General features: G+C 47.0%; 1 protein-coding gene across 10 annotated transcripts in view; it reads right to left on the bottom strand.

Annotated features, from left to right (window-relative positions):
* Agap1 (ArfGAP with GTPase domain, ankyrin repeat and PH domain 1) overlaps positions 1 to 14,148 on the bottom strand; it is a 497,350-nt gene that overhangs the window by 323,963 nt on the left and 159,239 nt on the right. For 5 of the 10 annotated variants that reach the window (XM_074072056.1, XM_074072060.1, XM_074072058.1 and 2 more), the window contains exons 2-4: positions 8,122 to 8,180; positions 2,173 to 2,260; positions 1,458 to 1,469 (exon numbers count right to left, since the gene is read on the bottom strand). In XM_074072056.1, coding sequence (XP_073928157.1) covers positions 1,458 to 1,469; positions 2,173 to 2,260; positions 8,122 to 8,180 — 159 coding nt within the window. The remainder of the gene's footprint in view (positions 1 to 1,457; positions 1,470 to 2,172; positions 2,261 to 8,121; positions 8,181 to 14,148) is intronic. The other 5 variants (XM_074072057.1, XM_074072059.1, XM_074072061.1 and 2 more) reach the window with 1 other exon arrangement.

The following is a 14,148-nucleotide window of genomic DNA, read 5'->3' as shown; positions in this document are numbered from 1 at the left end:
ACACATCCCATGAGTGCACCTAGGTGTGGTGCTGCTCTAAAGCAAGGAACTTTCAACAAGTTCCTTGACCTGGGGTGTAGAAGTAAGGGAAGGTAGCCAAGGTAAGCCCCCAAGGGTATGGCAAGAGACCCCAGACCATGCCCCAACCCTAAACCCTCTACCAAGAGTCCTTAGTTGGTGGTCCCACAGAGGAAAGAGACACTCCCACTTTGCAGATGAAGAAAGTGACAGTCTTCCACATACTCTCGTTTATTTTAAAAACCATGTGCAACAGTCTGAAATTCCAGTACAGTGAAATATGTTGCTTGACAAATCTAATAAGCAGGCCTGTTAGTGATCACAGTGAGGTAACCCCGCTGGGTACAGTTTTGACTCCTGATGTGCAAACATTCAAGAGAAATGCCTGTGTCAATCAAAATACAAGTGCCCTTCATGCAGTGCAAAGAAATCACAGTAGGACCAACTGAATACCCAAAGACAAAATAGCGGAAGTCACAATAATGACCAAACAGCAGCATAGGGGAAAACAGCCGTGATGGACATGTGGTACCCGCTGTTCCTCTAGAGCCAGTGACTCCAGCACAACCCTCACCAGACATCTGAGCCAGAGAGCCAGCCAAGGCCAAGGCAAGAGCAGCAAAAGCAGGATCCAGTGTGGAAACAACCCCAGACTCAAATCTGGAGAGTCCAAGGGTGTTAAAGGCAGATTTCCTTGCAGAAGGTGTGTGCCTCCCCAACTACAGAGTCAGCCATAGACCTGCAGAAGTCAGATTCATTGGCTTCTACAACCCTACGAGAAATACAGGGAAGACCCAAGGCTCTCCAGGTACAACCAAACTGGCTGGCTACCACTCACACACAAAGGCAGAAATTAAACACCAAGACAGCCTACATGTGGATCCCAGGAAAACAGCTGGAAGGAGAGAGGGGCAATGCTACCCATTCTCCCTTCTCCAAGTCATGCCAGTTCTGAGCACTTGGTTCTCTCTCACTGAATGGCCAAGACTTTTCTCATTTGCTCCTGCAAATAAGCCTTTATTCCGACTCTTGTGTCTTCTCAAATCATCACTCAATAGGGAGAATTTAAAAAGTGGACCTGTCCCAGATGTGACCACCATGAGGTTTTCAAAATGTGTCTGCAAAATTCTGCAGAATGGTGGCAGAGCCCCAAGCAAGCCCCTCAGAGTGTATTCTTTATCAATGGTTCCGCGGTCTCTACGACAAGAGTTAAATGCTAGTACACGTGTTACAGGAGACATGTGAAGCTACTTACTACTACTGCTCAAAAGACATCTAAGGGACAAAACAGGGAGGAATGCTGAACTTAGGAAAAGGAAAAATGAAAACAGAACAGGATGAGACACAGAACATGAGGGGAGGGGTGCTACAGTACAAAGTTGTGCCTCTCCTCTCTCCAAAACAAGACAAGCGCTGCCATGAAGAGAATGTATAGTTACCTGCATCCATATCTGCAAAGAATGGAACAGCCAGTAAGAAAAAGAAGGAACCAGAAATTCAGTGTCTCAGAGTTGGATTTTAAAAAGTTACATGGGGAGAAAATATAACCTACAAAACTGCTTGTGAGCCACACTTTGATCAGGGGAGCTAAGTGGCTTGCTACCACTGCTATCAGAATTTTATTAAATCAAAAAAAAATAAAATATGGACATGTTAACGGAAGAAGCAAATGTCTAATGGCAAAAGAAATACCTAACTCACATGCAAAATGATTGCTAAATGTTTATAATACAATATAAAGGGGAAGCATACTCCAAACATATGGTGGTGGGAGTCTGGAATCTGAGCTAGGAAAGTTGGCATCTGTGACTCTGCAACATTACAGACAAATTAGGTATAAACTTGATATCCACATCAGAGAATTGTCCAACCAATATTTAAAGGAGAAACACTGTACTAACATTTGAAAGGACACACCATCAGATAGGAAAAAATTTCAACAGCTTTTCATGGTTATTGCTCCAAACACCACAGTGACTAGAATTAGTCTGCTAAACATTCTATGGATGGAACAATATACTTAAGGATTTTTACTGCTCGGTATGTTTTATTACTCTCTTACATGTGATTCATCAAAGCGATGATTTACAGTATGCTAAAGGAAAAAATTTAAATTCCTGGTAAGTTTGTAACTGACCACCGCAAACAGCTTACCTTCGGGAGACTCCTCCTGGACATAGGTGCCCGTCAGGTATCGGTGCACCAGGGCCGATTTTCCACTGGCCAAGTTACCCACGATTCCCTGCAGCAAAGAAATGGACAACCATTAACAATGATTAAACCAAACTCTGTTTGGCTTTCTGTAAACACAGAGGTCAAAACATATGGTAATCATAACCAAGCATTGGAGATTAGCCAAAATGAGCTCAGTCCAACACTCTCAGTAACTGACGGTGTCCCCACCAGCCCTGAACACCAGCAGGGCAGCAGCACTGGTGCTGTAACACTGGGCTGGCATTCTTCCAGGTAACGAGGGTGCCGTCTCTATTACAAACACTGTATTGAGTCTGCTGTTCACAATGACTGCATGCTTCACTATACCAAGAAGGGCACATGGGCCACGGTGCGGTGCAGAGAAACATGTGGTCCGACAATCTGGTGCGCTCCGCTTGAAAAGATGAATTTGGGGGCAGGGCTAGAGGAGCAGGTCTTGGAACACAGGACTGAGAACAGAACAGCCAGGTGCTGCTCTGACACACAAGGTCACACTGGGTAGAAAACCACGGAGGGCCAGGGTGACAGAAGGACCACTGTCTGGCAGTAACCAAGTAGGCGAGGATGGTTTTACAGGTGAGACACCTGGACTCAGGTGGCCAGAAGAAAGCCCTCCTGTCCTTCGGCTCTGTCAGGGAGCCCCCACCTGGCTCTGCGATGCTGCTCTGGTCAGCAGTCTCCTCTTTCTGCACTCTGATCTTTTCCTCCCCCGGAGAGCTTCCCACTCTGGATTTAGCACAATCGATCCAATTCTTTAGGAAAAACAAGCCCCACAGACCCACCCCCGACAACCCCTCCCCTCGGGCTGCCCCACAACCACCAGAGCTAGAAGCTGATTTGCCTACACTTCCCTGGCCTTGCTCACCTCCCTATTCCCGTCTTGCCTCCACCAAACCATCTCTAGTGTGGAGCCTGTCAGCTCAGAGAAGCTGTCTCCAAGATCACATGTGATTTCCATGTCTAAAGCCACTGACCCTGGGCAAGTGATGGCTTCAGGGCTCTTTCCTTAGATCCACAGTTGACTCTCAGCTCCAGAGACACCATGTGCCGCCTTCTACCAAGTGTCACTACCTGACTGCCCAGCTGTCCTCCTGCCCAGCTACAGGAGTTCTTCATATGAACCTGTGCCCAGCCTGTACACAGCTGTCCTTGCCTTCCTGTGTCCCGTCCCAAGGGAGGAAGTAGGAGGGAGGGAGGCAGGTTAAGTGAGGAGTGGTGCCACTATCTAGAAGAACGACACAGCAGGAAGTAATGTGTCATGAGACTGTGGGAGATGAGGTGGAAGCTGAAAGGGAGTTATGAACGCCACGCTGTCTGAAGCATGCTGCATTGATTCGGACCTTCTACCCAGTCCCCACAACTGCCACTCTGCTCATCAGCACAACCCACGCTCTGGAGCAGCTCCCTCTCGCCATGGTCACATCCCTCAGTCGCTCAGCTTCCCACTTCTTGCTTTGCCTTCTAGGCATCAACCAGCATACCTCGTCCTGACAGGTCTTGCTGTGTCCAGACACGAGAACTTTTCACATCAATCACTGCCTGAGATCCTACTCCTGCTCATGGGGTCAGTAATCAGTTCAGACGCCACCACCCCTAAGAAACCTTCTGGTATGTTCTGAATGCTCGTGTCCCCCGAACTCTGTACACTGAGATGGTGTACTGGTTAGTGGGTGAGGCCTCTGGGAGATGATTGGGCCATGGAGGCACAAGGTCCTCATGAGGACCCTTATGAAAGCGGTCCACAGGGACCTGTCTGCCCCTTCTTCCACATGAGGACACGGCAAGAAGACACCATCGGTGAACTAGAAAGCAGCTAATTGCCAGAAACCCTGTCTGCCAGTTCCTTAATCTTGGACTTCCAGCCTCCAAAACCATAAGAAAAATTTTCTATTATTTGGAACCTCCTGATTATGACATTGTCACGGCAGCCAGGATGGACTAGGTTACCTTCACGGGAGCCTCAATAGGTCCCCCACCCCCTCTACATGCTGTGGTATGCCTAGACACACCCCAGGAGGCGGGGGGTGCTGACAGTTCCCTGAAGGACTGCTATTACTCATCTTGGTTGTCACCCAGTCCAACACTAGCCCAAGGAAGACTCACAGCACTGGCGGAGTAATTGAATGAATGACTAATACTCGTGAGCGTGAAAGAGCTGCTTTACTCTACAGCTGAGAGCCAGGCTCAAAGCCAGACAGATCCCATGCAAAGCTGTCTCCCCCACCCCAGCTGACTCATGTCTTCCTTTTACCTTGGGTCTCTATAATCTCAGAGTATCTACCTATTAATTACTCTTTAGCTCAAGGGTACTTGCTGTTTGTCAGCTTCACACTGAGAAAATTCAAAACAGTATGCCACAGAATTAAATCTTTAATTAAGATTAGTTTTTCTCCCCTGAGGAAGAAGATGCTCCAACACCAAGAACTATGGAGCCTGTGCTTTCACTGTGCAGCCCCACTGCCCTTCTTTCCTCTCTAACCCTGAAAAGAACACCACCAGTCATCCTGGGACAGAGGAAAGGTATTTCATTTGGTTTGCATGCCCATATCATACACCATTAGGGCATTATTTTAATTTAAAATTCTGGTAGAAAATTGCCAGCTGATTGAGAAGAGGTTATAAGATAAGGGAGCAGGGGCAACACATGTTAGGATGTGAAGTTCCATTGAGAAGCTATGACAACCTGTTGTTGAGAGTCAACCAGGGAGGATGGCAGAGTGGCTCAAGTGGTAGAACACCTGCCTTGCAGGCAGGAGATTCTTAGTTCAAACCCCAGTACCACCAAAAAGAAAAAAGAAGAGAGAGAGAGAGAGAGAGAGAGAGAAAGTCAACCAGGGAGAAAAAGTTCAACCCAGTTTGGGTCAAAGGGTTTGTTTAATCAGGAGAAATGAGGCATCCTGACGAAGTCAGAACGTGTACCTGCAAAAGCAGAGCATGCTGTGTTTTAAAATTGATTTCCCCAGCACCCCTGCTTCCCACTTACCCACTAAACATGAGTTTGCTGCAGAGGAAATGGAAACTTTTGGTAAAAGAAATCCCAGCTGGGAGTTCAAGGGAAACACACAAACAGCACCTGCCATACTGTTGACTGAAACCCCCCTGCAGGATTTCTGTGAACCCCAGAAACAACATGAAGCATGAAGATGTGCCACTCCAAAAGCAACTGGTCACACATGATCTGACCAAAGCACAACTTCAGAAAGCCTCAAGCATGGCACCACCATTCTCACAAAGAGAGCAAACACTGAATTGTTTTCTCTGATGATTCCCAAAGACCCACTGCAAAACATGCCATAAAGAGTCCATTGGGAGCTTGGTATTACATCATTTAATGGCTGTGCTGGGAAGCAGGGCCAGGGGTCCTAAGGCACTGACCTAAAGGCCACCTGTCTCGGGGTGCTAAACGAGTCCAGGGAACAATCACAGTCCTATTGGCTCTGGGAGGCTGCCATGCAGAACAAAAGTGATCTTTCTTCTTCCACCCTGAGCATCCTTCACACACAAGGGACTGCAGAGATGCTCGTGAGGAGACGAGGGGTCACAGGGGACATCACCTGCCACAGCACTGCTGGGAGCCCTGCCCAGGTCTCACCTATCCACGCAGCTCAGGCGTGGGGACCCCACCTCAAACCACTAATGTGTACTTGTCTGTGAGTTGGAGTCAACCCAGGCAGTGAACTCAATCAAGCCTTAAGAAAGTTACATTTTGGGGACGAGAGCCCATGCTGCTTTTCATGCAATCATCTACTAGACCCTCAGCATTTATTTCAGAAAACCAGGCTTTTGAAATACCAGTAGAAAACAAGCTTTTAGTAGCAATCACTTCAATTATGGGCTGGTGAGAACACATGGGCCAGGCTGGAGGTGGCAGAGCAGGTCTATATTCACAGCATTTGGGAGGCTAAGGCAAGAGGAAAACAAGGTCAAGGCTGGCCAGTGTAACATACGGAGACCCCGTCTCAAAGACATAAACAAACAAGCAAAAGAACACATGGCCCCTTTCAGAATCTGCAACACCTGTAACAGTCAGGATGAGCTTGCAGTCAGTCTGTAACACTGTCACTAGGCTGGTTTTAACTTAAATGAAGTGAACTCCCAAAGCTCAGCTCTTCAGTTACACTTGCCAAGTTTTAGTCACTCAGTGGCCTCGCAGGGCCAGAGGTGCCACATCAGTGGGGCAGACACAGAGCAGGCTCTCCTGGGTGATAACTCAAAACCCACTCCACACCCTCTGTCAGCAGCTGCCTGGGCAAGCTCTGCACACTCCTGAGCTTCAGTTTCCTCACCTGTGACTCAGGCTAACAACAGGATTACCCCTCACGGGGCAGCTGTCTGGACTAAAAGCAATAATTACGCAAAGCTCTTAGAACATGCCCTGAAGTCATCCCTTCATAAACATCAGCATCATCACTAACACACTGTCCCCACTGTTCAGTGCTGACCACAGAACCCAAGTGACACTTGGACTTGTCTTAACAGGGTGTATTTGAAAACAGCAAATCTTTTTGAAAAGCTCCTAGTAAGAGCATTTCCAACACTGATCATTCATTTTATAGGTATTCCCAGAGCATCCTAGACAGACAAATACTGTGCAGGTACACTGGTCACAAAACACAGAGAAGGTACAACAGGCGGATGTTTTGGGGCCAGTATGCAAAACCACAGCCTTTCAACCCAGAGGCCTGGAAAGAGGGACGCTTCAAAGAACCCCATTGGCCAATACTACAGAGAAAGGTCAGTGTTTTGGAGGAAGGAATGAAGGCAAACAGGAAGGAGAGGAGACCAGAGGATAACACCCAGCAACAGCCGTGAGGATGGGTGTGCGGGACACTGACAGGACAGGATGACACAGGGGCCACTGCCCTCCTGTCTCAGCTGCCCCCCACACATTGGACTCTATTGTTCAACTTTATCCCAGTGACAGAAGTCATATACTCTCTCCTCAAAGACCTGAAGCTCTTCCTTGCTTTATCTCATCTCACATGGCAGAAACCTGTTCCCAACCACTCCTAATCCTTTAAGCACCACTGAGGTTGTGGTCAGCAGGAGTCGTCCAAGGGCCTGGAGGGTTCGGCTGGGTCACTGGGAGACAAGCTGGAGCTGTCTTGGGAAAAAGAGCAAATGCAATAGAAAGAAACATAGCAACCAGGCAGTCCTGCACCAGGACCACGTGCCATGAGCGGCTTGCCAGCCGGCCAGAACTAATCTGCCTTCCTTTTATTATCAGAGACCAGCACCTGAGGAACTAAAATACTTATGTGTATACATACATGCACATACACACAGAGACCAAACTCCACATTTCATGACAAAGAGCAAATTATTTAAGCTTGAATTTGGCCCTTCCTTTCATCCTAAAGTGGGAGGTGAACTATCAGGAGGGGCTCCAGGGAGTGCTTGCAATAGACAACTCTGATGAGCTAATTTTAAGCTTTAATTCCCTTTTAGTAACACTCATAATAAAAACCAAAACTTTTTTTAAATTTTATGCCAACACTTTACAATAGGGTGAATAGTTGAAACTGCTAAAAAAAAAAAAAAATTGCAACTACCAAAGCTTAATGGCTCATACAGGAACCCTCATGACACCTGCAAAGGGTAAACAGTCCTTTGTGTGCACATGTGAAGGAGACACAGACAGGACAAGAAAGAAGGTGAGGTGCCTGTGGACGGACCATGCCCTACACACACATCACCACCTCAGTTGGTACACTCAGGACTCCAGCCCCCAGTTACTCCTGGTCCTTCCCAGGGACACGCTCAACCTTGGGGACACCCCAGGAGACAGAATGCAGCTTAGATGTGCTTGCTAGCTCATGGCCCACCTTTTGTAGGAACTTCCCTCCCACAAGCAGGAGTGAATCATCAAGGCCAGAAGGTGCCACTCACCACTTTGAGCTCTGGTACCGATCGACTCAACGTCCATTCCTGGCTGTTCACAAAGGCATCTGCAAGAGAGGAAGCCAAAAGCAAGATTACACACTATAGCCCCAACATGGTGTTTTCAATTGAAGGGGCACTGAAGGGGGAGTAGACCCGCCTCCCTGTGTAACCCTTGCCGTAGAAAGGCCATGACTACCCAAGTTCATGTGGTTCAGCCAGATGCCAGCAGGTCCTCAGTCCCAAGTATGTAATACACACCACATCCAACACCACCAAAGACTTTTTCTCCCTGTTCATTTCTCCCTGCCCAGGTTATAGGTCTTTTTAGTGTCCACCACAGATCCGAAGACCCCCTCCCAGCACCTCCCACAGAACTGGACACATTGCAGGAAGCCTGTGGCTTTCTCAGAACTAACCTTGATTCAGCCAACTTTTCTTCTTTTGGTTTTCTACTAAAATAGTTGCTTTTCTGAAATCCCACAAAAAAGGGTATGAGAGCTGACTAGATTGTGAAAAATCTGAATGGTTGTAACGTAAGCAACACTTTGGGGTTTAGGGGACTCTGCTGGAATTTTGATCTTCAGAGAAAAATTAAACACAGAAGATCCAGCCAGAATGCCAGGACAGTTCAGCATGAAAGAGGAGGAGTACTCAGGCCAGCTGGGGGTCTTTACAGTGGTGCTTGCCCCTCACCCAGTCAGCACAGCAGGACCAGGGCCAGCCTCTCCTGACCACACAATAGAGATGACCCAAGGATAGAGCCTTGCTCACAACCTGAGTTTCCCTCTTCCCATACGTCACATCTGTCATAAACAAGGGCCCACACATGCTACCATGGTCACTCAGTCAGCACAGACAGCAGGCTTGTATGGTGGCAGCCCACCTGCCACGGTCAAGCTGAGGGCTGTTGATCTCTTTTCCATGGGATTCACTCTCTATACGTGTTCCTCAAGTGTTGAAGCTTGTTCATTCTACATTGTCCAAGAAGCAGCCAAGTCCTTCACAAAACGTCTAAAAGTCAAGAAGAGCTATCACTTTCAAATAGATGTATGCTGGTTGGATCAAGTGGATGGGGAACTGGAAGCCAAGGGTCTGACCGTGCAGTCCCACTGTGGATATGATGGAGAAAGGCAAGAGGCTTCCTAGGGGAACCCAGGCAAGTCAGGAATACAGTTTACATGACACAGAAGGCGTGGGCAATCACATACCAGACCAGATGTTTCTGACCCTGCTGTGATAGGGAAGGGTGCCCCAGTATTGAGAGGTGAAACACTCTGTCACAGGAGGCCTTGCTTGAGGGAAGGGTAAATGAATAGATCAGGAGGAACTGGGCTCACCTTAGGAAGCTGGAGAAGACACAAGTCTGAGAAGGAAAGTAACCTTAAAGAGTCTTTGAAAGTTGGCAGGCCTGAGTTTGACAGCAGAGACGCTGGACTTTCAGGGAACAAAGTGTCTGTCCAGTGGGCAGAGTGGGTATTCAGGGCTGATGTGCAGGAACTCCAAAGGAAAGCTTAAAAGCCCTCAGGAAGGAGCCTGGGAGATGGGACTTGTTCCCAGCACTGTCTCAAAGACACCTGCCCACCAAAGTAAACATCATGGGGGCTGAATACAGGGGCTGCATATTAAGTAACACCCATTCTTTGATCAGCCAATCACCACCCTAACACACCACAGGTATGACAGCACCTGTGAATCGCTAGAGAGTGGACCACATCAGCACAGACCTGACACCCAGTTGGCTCTCAGGAAATGCTAACTAACACCATTATTTAACATTAGGAATTAGGTAACAAAACCCTATTTTCTGTCATTAGAGGCTATTAGGAAAATGAGAATGTAATCTGATGGTGTAGGGAGACAAAGGTAAATGGCGGGGACTCTCCCAAATGTATAGACAAGTGTCCAGCTGCTCAGAGAGTCACCCTGCTGCTGTAGTTTTAACAAACCCCAATGCCTGTTGAGTACATTTGTATATATTCATATAACAGAAGAGTAAGCAGCCAATAGAAAATACCAAGGCCCCAACACAGCCATTGTCCCCAAGCTCCACTGGGTGATGAGAGCAAGGTGACATATGGAGCCAGATGATCTCCACACAAGTCAAAGCACATTGGGAGTAGGGGGTCATGTTTGTCAAGGCTGAGAATATTTCTAAAGATTAAAAACTTAACAGTTGCCAGTTTAGGCTCAGAAACTAGGTGGTTGAAGGATAAGAGTAATCAGACAACTTTCCTTTTATTATTACCTTTTGATATCCTTTAGCTTCTATACCATTTGTCAAGTAAAAATTTAAATACTATAGTTTTTTAAATGAACCTTTTAAGTAAGACAAAGAGTAAAGTATGAGTTAAAATGAACTCACTTCATTAATGCTCTGATTTTCAAACATGTACCACCAGAAGATTAAATCATCAAAACAAATATTAAATATCCGTTATAAATTAAGCAGGGCTCTATTAAACAAACATGCATGAATACATAAACTGCAACATTGTGTGATGTGTTTTTACTTGCAAATATATCGTTACTGAATGGAATATGTTTGTTTTTATGGCAACTAGACTAATGCTTGACTTAATTGGCAAAATAACCCAGCTCCTATTAAAAAACATTTATTAAAAACTTTTATCACCTCAATCAATGCCCAAGTTAGAAGTGCCTCACATGAGGCTTAGATGAGAAGCAATAGAAGATTGAGCAAAAGACTTACATTCCAAAATCCCCCTCCATGCTGCTCTGTGGGGCTTTTCCTTAGTTGATTCCAGGCTGCCTCGGCATTATGAGGGTGAAGGAGACACAGCCCCTATTTGAGGCTAGATCATCTGGTGAGCAGGTCAGGGAGAGGGTTAGGGAGCGGCCCAGGACAGACAGGCAGCCCTATTTCATTCTGCATGCCAAGGGAGCTACATTTAAAGGATCAGTATGCTTCAGAGAACGTACCTGGGTGTGTGCATGAACGTGTGTGTGTGTGTGTGTGTGTGTGTGTGTGTGTGTACATGCATTTCTGGCCAGACTCAAAGTCACATGTCCCTCTGTGCCCTATTCATTTCCACGATTGGAATAGAAAAATATGAAGAAAATCCACTCCCTGGCACTGGATGCTACTGATTTTTAAGTAGGGCCTTAGGGCCCAGCCAATCATCCATGACTGACTGCTTGTAGCTGTCTATAAAACAGAAGCTTCCTAGGCGTTGCACCAGGCGTCAGCAAGGTTGCAGGCTGCCTGCTTGGTGCCACCACAGTCTGCGATGGGGAGATTCTGCATCAGTCCCTACCACTAACATGACAACGCTACCAATTGCTCATCTGTGCCTCTTCCACCCCCAGTGTTGAGGACGAACCTGGGACCACAAGCACGCTGGACAGGCAAGTGCTCTACCACTGACCTATATCTCCAGTCCTTAAGTCTCTAAACAGTCAGAAAGAAAAGAAAGCAGGTTCTGGTCCTGGCATCACCCTGCAGTGAGCAGCTGCTGAGACTCTGGGTTGGGTATGCATAACACAGTACCCATCCCTTTCCTAGGTTCTGACACTCATGACCAAGGAGCTACACACATGAAAGTCTCAAAGTAGATGAAAAATTATATCCTATCCATTAGCCTCACCTCCCTTAGCTCAGAGTTTATTTACTAGCAAGCCTTGAACATGGCTACAGACTCCGTTAACATTCAGGAATGCTGGGGTGAAAACTACAGGGGGATCACCTGTTCACTGTGCCCTACAGTCCCTTGAGCCTGGGCCCAGCAGTCACATTCTGACATTCAGAAAAGCACCAAAGCTACAGTATGACTTCCTTCTCATTCACTTCAAGCCAAAAATGAGAATTATGCAGGAATAAACACAGAAAGCCACTGGAATAAAAAAAAATTCAATGAAACTAATTTATTAGGAACAATGACTTTAGCATATAGGGAGGTTGAGATTACAATGAACAGGAACGTGTTCTACTTTCTTCTGGTTCACCTATCCCCACCCCTCCCACAGACACTGGTGCTCCAAACAAGAGTGCGGAAAGTGTTCCAAGAACACAGGTCTTCTCTACAAAATGTAATCAAATCTCTCAAGCAAACAAAGCAACCTTTTTTTTAGTCACAATTACTTTGGTTTATGGACAAAAGATTTTGTTTATTAAAAACAAAAGGCCACAAGCACATCAGAAGGACTGCTGCGCACTACCATTAATGCATACAGAAGAGGAACAGTCTTGCAACACCGAGGGAGGCACAGAGAAGAACAGACGAGCCCCTTCGTGTTTGTGACTGAACATGGTGACCTTAGAGAACAAACCAAGTATGCACCTTGTGCAGGATCATTGGATCCCACAGCAGCTGTCTAGGGCAGGTTCTCACCTTCTCCTCCTTCCCCAGGCAACAAAGTTGGACAGAGCAGGTCACTCCTCTTGACCTGCTGTGCTCCATGATGTAGCTGTCCCAGACCCATTCCAAATATGGTTGAACAACGGCAATTTTGTATGGTATAACATAGCATGCACTGGAAAAAGAATTCATGTGGTGTGATTACTAACATGTATCAGAAATTCTACAGCATCCTAAAATAATTCCTGGAAATGCCTCCAGGGAGTCTGTCTTAGCATTCTACCTCAGCAAAATACAGCAGGATCAAAGGAACAGAGCAGAAGGACTATGATAAATGAGGAGTGGTTTCAAAGGACTGAAACTGGGAAGATAAGGCCCCACCTGGTCCCCACCTGCCCCCAATGTAGGAACCTGGACACACAGTCCCAGGGAGAGCTGGTCTGTTTCTAACCAAGCCTCCCAACTCCACAGCTCCACCAGCTTCCTCCTAGAGGCTGCAGAATCTGGCTAACAGCTCCGCAGCACTCTTCATTACCCACAGAGAGCAAATACTCATCCTCACTCTACCATGCCAGTCATGTTTGGCTGCACACTTGATCCCCGGAGTTAGACTGTCCAGAATGATGGACCAGAAGCACACCATGCAGCCACAATTAGAACAGCTTTGTGCTCCCTTGCAGCCCCACCTTGTGTGTCTGCAGTGACCATAAATACAAGTTCCAGTCAAACTCATAAAATTACACACAAGGGTAAAAAAGGAACCTGAAATTGCAGGTGAATTTTTAAAAACAACGTAAAATCACAGGGATTGGGACTCTTCTTGAAAATCTTAAATTTCACTAGGATAAAAAAAAATCAAACAATTCTTTGTGGTAACAGAAGTGAAGAAGCCTTTACTTTTACTTTAAAGCATTCATAAAGGCAAAAACAGAAAGCAAAGCAATGGAGAAGAGCATGTCTGTCCGCACTGAGGCACAGGCAGAGGCGGCTCATGGCTGCTGCTCTGAGGAAGGAGCTGGGCATCTGTGCTAGAATAAAGAGACCTGAGCACGCAAAGCAGGAAGAGTCACACAGCGCCCTGCTGACACCCAGCACGTGATGACTTCCAAACAGAGGGCTTAGCAGAAGCTCACTGCAGTTTCCAATGGCGAGACTTCATTCTTACTTGAAAACCCTTGCAGCTCTAAGGACGATGTGCAAACCCTCGGAGTACCGGATTAGGAAGTGCAGACTACTTCTCAGTGGCCCTAAAGATTTAGAAGCATCATGCCCGTCCATCCTGATGTACCCCCTGCCCAATCACAAGGTCTTTTCTGCATGGGGTGACAAACGCCAGCCTATCAAGAAGTCCCTGTGCCCACCTTGGCTGACATAGCCGCCCCACGGCTATAACTCCAAGCCCTGATATAACTCGGCAACTTTCACAACCCTAGCAGTGTTTAAGGGGTCATTCCTCTTCTCCCACACAGACAGCCAAAGGCAGATGCTGTCAGCCCCAGTGGCACAGGGGACTTGAAAGGCGTTGACTTCTGAGGGAACATGTGACTCCTTTTCATGACACTGTCTTCGTGGCACCCCTTGCTGCAGAGCAGCAGTGTTCTCCGAGTACAGCCTGCTGTGGTGATGTGGCATGAGGAGAAGGAAGGGAGAAAATGTGAGGATTGGGGAGTGGGGGTGGAAAGAAAGAAAATTTCCCTTTTGTCCTTGAAGTACAGGA

This window comes from Castor canadensis, chromosome 4 (genome assembly GCF_047511655.1).
Source record: "Castor canadensis chromosome 4, mCasCan1.hap1v2, whole genome shotgun sequence".
Taxonomy (NCBI): Eukaryota; Metazoa; Chordata; class Mammalia; order Rodentia; family Castoridae; genus Castor; species Castor canadensis.
The sequence above is the reverse complement of the archived record's forward strand: the minus strand, read 5'-3'. Positions and strand labels throughout refer to the sequence as shown.